We start from the raw sequence: 9,204 nt of genomic DNA on the forward strand, positions 1-9,204 counted from the left end.
ACTGTCACCCCGTACATTCAGACTGCAGCACGTACGGTACACAGAAAGCTTCAAGGGGAGGGAGAATCAATAGAGGAGTGTGGTGAAGATACAATCATGCACCCGATCAACGCGGTGGCGCTGCTATCCATGGCAATCAGGAACCGCCAAAACGCTGCCATACTGGGGGCAGAGATAGAATTCGGGAATTTTTGGTGGTTTTTTTACGCCGGGATATCGTGCCTGTTGGTGCTGTTCGCTGGGATAATGTCGGGCCTAACATTGGGCCTTATGTCTCTTGGCCTCGTCGACCTCGAGATCCTCCAGCGCAGTGGCACTCCGACTGAAAAAAAACAGGCTGGTCGGTCCATTTAACCCGTTGGGACAGATAATTTGGTCTTTGTTATTGGTTGTCGTTGAATTGTTGATATGCTGATGTTCAACAACGACATCGTTCTTGTGTATGTTAATGATTGGTAATGAGGTTGGTTTGATTGCGTTCAGTGTTTCTGATTAGATAAAGATTGAATGTTTCTTTTAAAATCAGAAGTCGTCACTAGAATTATATCGACCCCGGACGTGATTTTTTTTTTTTAATAAATCATTATTTATAAACGGTTAAAGTGAGGTTGGTTTTGATAGGAATTTGTGTTTCTGATGATAATTGGATAAAGATTGAATTTTTGTTGAAAAATCAGAAAAGCCAGCAGAATTATTAACTTCATGTAGTATTTCTTTTCCCTCTAATCATCATTCTTGCTAGCGTTAATATCTTGTTTGTTAACCTGCTGCACAGTAGTAGGAGTGGTATTCCTTGAATCATAAATGTGACATACTATCCTTTATCACTCTCTTGGTTATCACACTTATTGTCACAACTAATTGTAGTACTGAAAATAAATTTGATTCGAACTGCAAAGTCGTTATCCAAATCATAAATTTGGAGGGAAGTATGTTTCTTTTTTTTTTTTTTTTTTGCGACTGCGCACGTGTGTGTCTGTGTCAATTTGTCATTAATCTTTAAAGAGTATGTCTCTTTTCCCATTTGATTTTGACTGTAAAATGTTTCTTTCAGCTGCAATACTTCCAGTGGTTCAGAAACAGCACCAGCTTTTAGTAACGTTGCTTTTATGTAACGCTGCTGCAATGGAGGTGCATTTTTTATGTTAATATTGTTTCAACCCACTTTGGAATTTATGCATTCAATCCAAGGAAGTGGGGCTCTCAAAGATACCTGATACTATCTGTTGGTCTTAATCCAAATTCAAATGGCTTCAGTTGCAAGTAATAAGGAAAAATCTGCAGTTGTAGCTCAGGAATGCTGTTGCAGGAATGGCACAAGAATTTATGATATACACTTGTTTAATGAACACAATAACTCTGTATAAATCATAGTTTATTTATTCTGTTATTCATGCTACCCTATTAACATTATATAGGTGATACTTCTGTCCGGACGAATACGGAACTCAAGTAGTGAATGTGGTTAAGAATGCTGCTATGATAGCCATAACGTGAGCAAAATTAAATGATACATGGGTAACTTGCAAAATATTAAAATTTTGCCATTTTGTTGATTATTTCTGCAATCGCATAAGTTTACGCTTATCACTTGCAACCCTATTTCAACCGGATAAGGGGAAAATGAAAGAAGTGCACCTGTTCACCCAGAAAGGTATAATGAAGTTGCACACTGAAATTGAGAGTTTTTTTTCTTTTGTATTTCTTGTGCTCAGATGCAGGTTTAGACCTCTCTGGTGTTAATGCGACCATTAGTTACTGTCATAATCAATGCCTTTCAGTAAGTGTCATCATCAATGCCTTTCAGTAAGTGGCACAAGAATTTTCCTTTCCATCCTCTCTTTTCCCCTAGATAAACAGTTCTCCAACGGATAGAAGGCATCATTTTAGCATGGGCATACTTGGTTCTGGAGAATAAAAAATACACGTGAAAAATCTAAATTGGTCTAAAGATTTTGTGGTGAGGCTGGTAAAGGAAAATCTGTTTTGAGGTAAGGCTGAATGTGAAAGAAACAAAGTTGTGTGAACCCTATATTTTGTCTGGAATATTTGTTAATGTATTCCTTTCACCATTTTGTGCTGGTTACGTCACTGAATGACAATGCTAGAAGTTCAGTTTCTTTGTCATTTTTGCATCTTGTAGGCACTTCCAATTTACCTGGACAAGATTTTCAATCAATATCTTGCCATCATACTCTCTGTGACCTTTGTTCTATTTTTTGGGGAGGTACTTATTGATTTTAATGGAAGCATTGATCATCTATATCCATGGTTAGTTTCATCTAGTGATTAGTTCTCTTTTGATTTTATGTTGTCAGGTTATTCCTCAAGCCATATGCACTAGATACGGACTGGCTGTAGGTGCAAATTTTGTATGCCTTGTGCGAATTCTGATGATTATATCCTATCCTATTTCTTACCCAATTGGAAAGGTAATTTGTGCGCCAATCATCAAAGAGAACATTTTTTACTCATTCCTGTGAATTCAATCGGCTATAGTTGTTCAATTAATGGTATTCTGTAAACCAAGTATAAGTGGATATTCAAGCATAAAACCAATGAGAATCTCTTTATGGCGGTTTACTGTTCATGGAACTTTAATGTTGCTCAAAGGACACAGCATAAGATATAAAGTGCTGAAAATTTGCATGAAGACAAACTAGAGGGGATACAAATATTAGAATCTTCCTGTGTCTGCATTTTGATGATCGAATTATTCCAGGTCGAGTGTGCCAGACAAGCTAACACCCACCTGTCTCAGTTTCCCTGATGGTTGGCCTGCAATGAGCTTGGCTGATATGCATTTGACACTTGTAAAAGTGGTGCCCCATTAATCAGATTTCATGACTTGGATGTAGGTAGTTTTTCTTTTGAGATGCCTTTTGAATCTTGATAGAGTGAAGTTGAAATAAAATCCACAAAGCTGACCTCCAATCAGTATGAGTTAAGGCTTCTTTGGTGTTGAATCGCATGATTAGGATGCACTTGCACCAAATATACCGGATGATGAAGTATGCTTTGTAGAACTAACTGTGGTTAGGCAAATAGCCGACCAAGGAACATGGTCAGCCTCTTGAAACTATATGGATTTTCCAGATTCAGAATTTTCACCGCAGTGCATGTAATTGAGGGTAATTGTGATTTAAAGTCTCAATATTTTGCCAGTTGTGACAATAGTTATGAGTTACCTTTATCTTTTTTATGTACTAATGTTTGTTCCAGATTAGTAAATTTATCATATTATGCCAATTAAGATTGTCATGTACCTTGTGTTCCGTTCTCTTATGAGTCTCTAGATTGAGTAACACCATCAAATTCTCAGTATTTTAGATTACATGGGAGATAGTTGACTAAGCTTTCACTTTATAGCATAACTTGGTTGTTCTGTGCTCCCAATTGATGAATATTTCTAGAAGATCGAATCTGTGCTTGTCCTCATAATTTAGAAATCTCGTCAAGATTTTGAACTGTTCATTTATCTACTTCCAGTCATACAACCCATCTGGAGCTACTTAAAAGGTTTCATGAAATAGTTGATTTATTTGTGAATTCAGATTCTGGACTGTGCACTCGGACATAATGAAGCACTGTTTAGACGTCCTCAGCTGAAGGCACTTGTCTCTATTCACAGCCAGGAGGTAATGATAGTAATATTTTAGTTCTACTCAAATCTTTAATTTGCTGAAATGCAAATTTATCCAGCCAACATTGCAATTACCCTTGAACAGCATTAAGCAGTCATTTTGTTTGTAGGCTGGGAAAGGCGGTGAACTCACACATGATGAGACAACAATTATTAGTGGAGCGCTGGATCTGACAGAGAAGGTCTGCTTAAAAAAGCTTTGACTTCCTTATTCCTTTGTCTCCCTCTCTCTCTCTTTTTCTTTTTTCTTTTTTCCTCTCAAATTGGGATAGCTGGTTTAACTTTGACTTCGAAATACATCTTCGCCAAAGATGACACATGTGGAAGTGGGGCTATTCTATCCAGTATTTCTAGTTCCTTTTGGCCTGAAAATGATAGAAACTAATCAAACAAATTATTCAAAAGTTTTTGAACCCATACATTTGAATCCTCAATAGCGTCAAAATCAGATACTCATCACAAATATATATTTCCATGCTCCTCTTAGTGGAATTTCAATTTCTTGTAGTTGCACTGCGCTCATAAGTTAACCTGTCGGATTGCACCTATAAACTTAATTTGCTAGTTTATGACCTGTAATTTAATATGGCGTCTGTATCATACTGGGATCTAGTTTAATTTTAGAGCACTATTTGAAAGTCCTATATATTTCCATTTCTTCCCTTATTTGTCTGCAACTGCAAACAGACTGCTGAGGCGGCCATGACACCAATTGAGTCAACATTTTCATTGGATGTCAATTCAAAATTAGACTGGTAAGAATTGCTCACCAGGTGAAACAGTTTTCCTGCAGTTTGTAATTAGGAGAACAATTTCCTCGTGTTAATCAAATAATGATAAAAATATGGGTGAATTCAATTTTGCGAACCTCATCCTGTGTAATTCAACCCTTGTGCTAACACACCTTGCCCTTGTGTTTATGATAAGGTACTTTCACGTTTACATGTGGGAAATTCACTTGTATCTTTTTGCACTAAGTATTCAATTTCTTTGACAACATAGAAAACCTATTGGGTTTGACTTTGAGGCTGGACATACACTCTGACACTCATGAGCTAGTACAAGAAAAACTGAAGTTGGTATGAATTGTGTGGAAATATATGCTGTTCCTTTTGAAGAAAAGAATATATAATATATATTTATACCCACACACACATACACGAAAAATTGAGGCCTATACCAAAGTAAAGCCTGTTCTAAAGTTCCCCGTCCTGTCACTAGTGTTTACTTTTCATGACATCTGTTCTACCAGAGTTCATAATTGTTAATTCAAGAGAGATTTCACATTGAATTTTCCCTCTCAGGGAAGCAATGGGTAAGATTTTGGCTCGTGGTCATAGTCGAGTTCCTGTCTATTCTGGGAACCCAAAGAATATTATTGGACTTTTATTGGTAAAATTCTGGAACTGTACATTTCATTCTCTGTGTATAAACATGTAATGTATGAACTTTTTTTGACTATTAGGTAAAGAGTCTTCTCACAGTAAGAGCAGAAACAGAGACGCCAGTGAGTGCTGTTTCTATTCGAAGAATTCCACGGTATGCTGTTGAATTTTTTGGCATGCTTACAGATCACATTTCACCTATAAGTAAAGTTGAAATAGTTGTTTAAAAGTTTCTTCTCAGTGTTCCTGCAGATATGCCCCTGTATGACATACTGAACGAGTTTCAGAAAGGTAGCAGTCATATGGCAGCTGTGGTGAAATCTAAAGGGAGAAACAAAAATACTCCATCTACTGTGCAGAGGTCCGAGGAGAGTGGAGTTACGAATGGGAAGTCAGACTTAACCACTCCATTGTTATTGAAAAAAGAAGAGAAGGCAGATGTTGTTGTTGTTGACATTGATAGGTTCTCACGGTCAACCTCCAGAAGTAACAGGACATATAATGATGCAGTTACTGATGGAATGGCCCCTGCATCAGAGGACTCTGAAGATGGTGGAGTTATTGGTATCATCACATTGGAAGATGTATTTGAAGAACTTTTGCAGGTTAGTTATTACCTCTAGATTAGCTTCTCCACTGCTGTATTGCATTTTGCCTTTTGTTGGCCATTTGTAACTTTTTTCTTGTTGATACAGGAGGAAATTGTTGATGAGACAGATGAATTTGTTGATGTTCACAAAAGGTACCCGAGGCTTGGAGCCTTTAATTACAATATATGTGATGATTACTGATGGAAAAACTATATAACATTCTCTTGTGCTGAAGGATACGTGTGGTAGCAGCTGCAGCTGCTTCATCAGTTGCACGTGCCCCGTCAACTCGGAGGTTAAATAGCCTGAAAGGAGCTGTAAGTAAATTACTCTGATGTGCTTGACACAAGGGGAAACTTTCAAATAATGGGATTGTTCATGGAGTCATAATGTATCTATCTAATGCACGGAAAACAATAAAAGTACACCTTAAGTAGAACAGTATAATAATTCATCCTTATTGAGATCTTCATATTTGGCAATTTTAAGATATCAAGAGTTGGGAAGGAACACACAAGTGTATCTGAAATTGTTTTAGTAGGACGAGACTTTTCATGCATTTGATTTTTTATTTCTATTACAAGTTCTTGAATGTTTTTCTTAAAATTAATTCAGGGAGGCCAAACTAAGCAAGGACAAACCCCCAAGAAATCAGGCGATGGTGACTCCAGTTCAACAAAGACTGCAAGCAATTCTGTTGAGCCCCTTCCTGGAAATAATAAATGAAGACTTCAATATTTTTGCTGGACCTCGCAACCGTCCATAGAGGTATTGTAATTTGGTGTAAGGAATGGAGACTAGTCCTTGTGTAGTAGCATTGTACAACTTCAATAGTACATATTATCCTTTATAAGTTGATCCATAATTTTGCTATATAATAAAGTTGAATCAGAGGTTGCCAAGTGCAATATATCGTTGGCTCTTTTGAGCTATATGTATCAATTTGGGAAGAGATTGCTTAAGTTTGGTTTACTGTTGATCAGTAAGCCAAATATGTGTCAGTTCCTTCTTCATACTCTGGTGTTTGGTAGTTAACGAAGTACAGGGGAATACTCAAGATTGACATAGGGTCATCTTGTTATTCGTTATTTTTCCTGGTTATATAAGGCCCCAAATACTGAACATCATGGGGGCTGTTTTATGTTTATGTCATTTGGTCAATGTATGTCCAGCTGGACATTATTCATTCTTAACAGCAATAATAAACAATGTACAAAGTAAAACTACAAATATAGTTGAAAGTTTTGCTGCCATTGTTCCCTTGTTTATTTCTCTAGTTTTCAAGGATGTCTGATTCAAAATGAGTTAATTTCAAGACTTGCAACCCACTAATTTTAACATTAACTATAAAAATTGTATTATTTTACTGGCATTTAATTATTAAGTTCATTTAATGCTCCAGCTAGTAGTCCAGAAGTTACTCTCATAATAATGATCTTCATTTAATGCTCCAGCTGGTAGAACTCTAGGAGTTCTACTGTGGTACAGATTTGGATTTTCAGGTGTGGGAGCATATCTTTCTTGAATACCTTTTCCTTTAGAGAAATATATCATTGCGAATTGAATGACACATCCAAATCAAAATGCTAAAACTTAAGAAAGAAACTTAGTTCAGAAAAGCAAGAGAAGTAGTGTAATTCTCTACCATCTTATACTGTGTGCATATGCATGAAAGAGTTGCATTTATTTTTGTTCAAATCTCCACTTGTTTTTACAATTTGGCTAGTGATTAGCCAGAAAGTTTTGAGTTCCAAACCTGTTTGGCATTGATTTGCACCAGACAGAAGCCCCCTCTGCCACCCTATGTATCAAGATCCACACACTGCTCATCCGGCATGTAATTATCCCACTCTTCTCATTACCAAATGATGACTGATTGACTCTTTGAACTGAAATTTGATATCCCTCTTCCCCTCTCAATCTTCGAAGCTTATTCCTTCCAATTTGCATCGTATTAGAATGATAGAACACCTCCATATGATGTAAATTCGTGTTCTTTGCTCTTGAATGTAACGGGAGCACTTCTGCCATGACTGGAACTTCTGCCCTGGAGTTGAGGCCATGGTAATAAACTCTTCTATCTTGGTTTCAGGTAATTGATTAATGAGGCAAGTTTTGTGGTGTAATTTTGTCGGGAGCTAAGATATGATCGATGAGTTGTAGGAAAATGTGAGCCCTTACACCTTGTGATCAGGCAGTATGATTCTTAGTTCCAGGAATTGATGAAAATAGACAGTTTTTTGTGAGCTAAATTAAGATAAATGTTATGATGGTGCAGGAATATATTGGCTAGTAAGGTCCTGTATATATAGAGTATTATGATAGATGTAGGATTTCTGGTGGTTGACAGATGGTGGGCTCTGATAGGTGGGATTGTGATGCCAACTTGCAAAGGGTCCCATTGTTTGGAAAAGATGAATATGCAGAGTCATCAGTTTGTCTCTCTGCCAAACTCCATGGAAAAGGACTGACTTGATAAAGTTAATCTTTATTTGTTTGTCTCAACCTGCAATGGGAAATGGATTTACAAAGCCCTGATTTTCAGGGTGGATTTGGATTCTAGTGTGTGTGTGTGTGTGTTATCTTGTCTTTCCATGAATAATATATGTGTATACTGATGAGCTTGATATAGAGTGCTGTTTGGGATTTCATTTGCATGAAATTATTATGTTAATCTTGTTTTCTCAACTTTATTAATACTACCTTGTCTGAAGGCATTTGCCGGCTTTTTTTACCACTCACACCTCTCCTATTTGTGTTTTTCTTTTGTTGGTTCAAATGGTTTCTATTTTTGGCTTGATACCATCACGGGTCGAGGCAGGTCCCAAAGACTATAAGTCGTTTAAAAAGATGGTTACAGATTACCCACTAATACTACCTTTACATGAATAGAGAGAATCGAACTTATAATATTTGAATCCTACTAGGAAAATTTTGATTTGGACATAGTTTTCCTCCATCTTAAAACAGTTGTCCATTTGTTACCTTATTCTAATAGTTGCAGTTGTGTTTTGACAGGAACCCTTTAATGAGCTCAATAAAGTAAAAGAGAAACCAGAAAACATATACTCAGCAATTCAATACGCATTCAAACTCTATTATAGTGTTGAATTGACTATACTGGAAGGGCACATGCGTCAAACCTCGTACAGAACTACGCATGTCTACTTATATCTGCATGTATCATGCACAAGTCATTTGCACACACATGCATGCATAATACCGTCGCAAACTGTAATAATTAACTGTCAACTAATATACTACATGCATACACATGTACAATATGTGTATACAGATGACTGTAGCTAAGCATATCCATTTACACAAAATGAAAAGATAACTATATATCTAGCTAGCAAATAAACCTGCAAACTAGAGAAAGGAAAGAAGGGTTGCTAGAACTTACAATAAGAACAAGAACCTTAAACTAAGGAAGACATAATTATGGTACTACATATGTATGTGTTTCAAGAATACTTGTCATCCCAGCACAGGAGCATAGTAATGCAAACTCTCATGATATAGAGTTTTCCCCTTAGCTGTTTCACCATTCTTCTCCACTTCCCAAATCTCTTCCCCATTTCTT

At 36.8% G+C, this 9,204-nt stretch overlaps 2 protein-coding genes across 3 annotated transcripts; one reads left to right on the top strand and one right to left on the bottom strand.

The window, feature by feature from the left end:
- On the top strand, window positions 7-6,878 carry LOC105171402 (DUF21 domain-containing protein At4g14240). Of its 2 annotated transcripts, XM_011092503.2 has the most exons (13): window positions 7-340; window positions 1,055-1,131; window positions 2,144-2,227; window positions 2,319-2,432; window positions 3,555-3,638; window positions 3,754-3,825; window positions 4,331-4,398; window positions 4,948-5,035; window positions 5,109-5,182; window positions 5,270-5,633; window positions 5,724-5,770; window positions 5,854-5,935; window positions 6,234-6,878. In XM_011092503.2, exons 1-13 carry the CDS (start codon window positions 97-99, stop codon window positions 6,342-6,344), a joined length of 1,509 nt encoding a protein of 502 aa, XP_011090805.1. In that variant the 5' UTR covers window positions 7-96; the 3' UTR covers window positions 6,345-6,878. The 2 variants fall into 2 exon arrangements, with proteins under 2 accessions (XP_011090805.1, XP_020553163.1); XM_020697504.1 differs by lacking the exon at window positions 2,144-2,227.
- On the bottom strand, window positions 8,870-9,204 carry LOC105171589. Its single transcript, XM_011092750.2, has one exon. It carries the CDS (start codon window positions 9,197-9,199, stop codon window positions 9,086-9,088), a length of 114 nt encoding a protein of 37 aa, XP_011091052.1. The 5' UTR covers window positions 9,200-9,204; the 3' UTR covers window positions 8,870-9,085.

The sequence above is a fragment of the Sesamum indicum genome, linkage group LG10 (assembly GCF_000512975.1).
Source record: "Sesamum indicum cultivar Zhongzhi No. 13 linkage group LG10, S_indicum_v1.0, whole genome shotgun sequence".
Taxonomy (NCBI): domain Eukaryota; kingdom Viridiplantae; phylum Streptophyta; class Magnoliopsida; order Lamiales; family Pedaliaceae; genus Sesamum; species Sesamum indicum.

Coding starts and splice junctions, on each gene's coding strand:
- LOC105171589 (XM_011092750.2), bottom strand. CDS start 9,199: ATGGGGAAGAGATTTGGGAAGTGGAGAAGAATGGTGAAACAGCTAAGG.
- LOC105171402 (XM_011092503.2), top strand. CDS start 97: ATGCACCCGATCAACGCGGTGGCGCTGCTATCCATGGCAATCAGGAAC. Junction 2,228..2,318: donor TTGTTCTATTTTTTGGGGAG/GTACTTATTGAT, acceptor TTATGTTGTCAG/GTTATTCCTCAAGCCATATG. Junction 5,634..5,723: donor TATTTGAAGAACTTTTGCAG/GTTAGTTATTAC, acceptor TTGTTGATACAG/GAGGAAATTGTTGATGAGAC.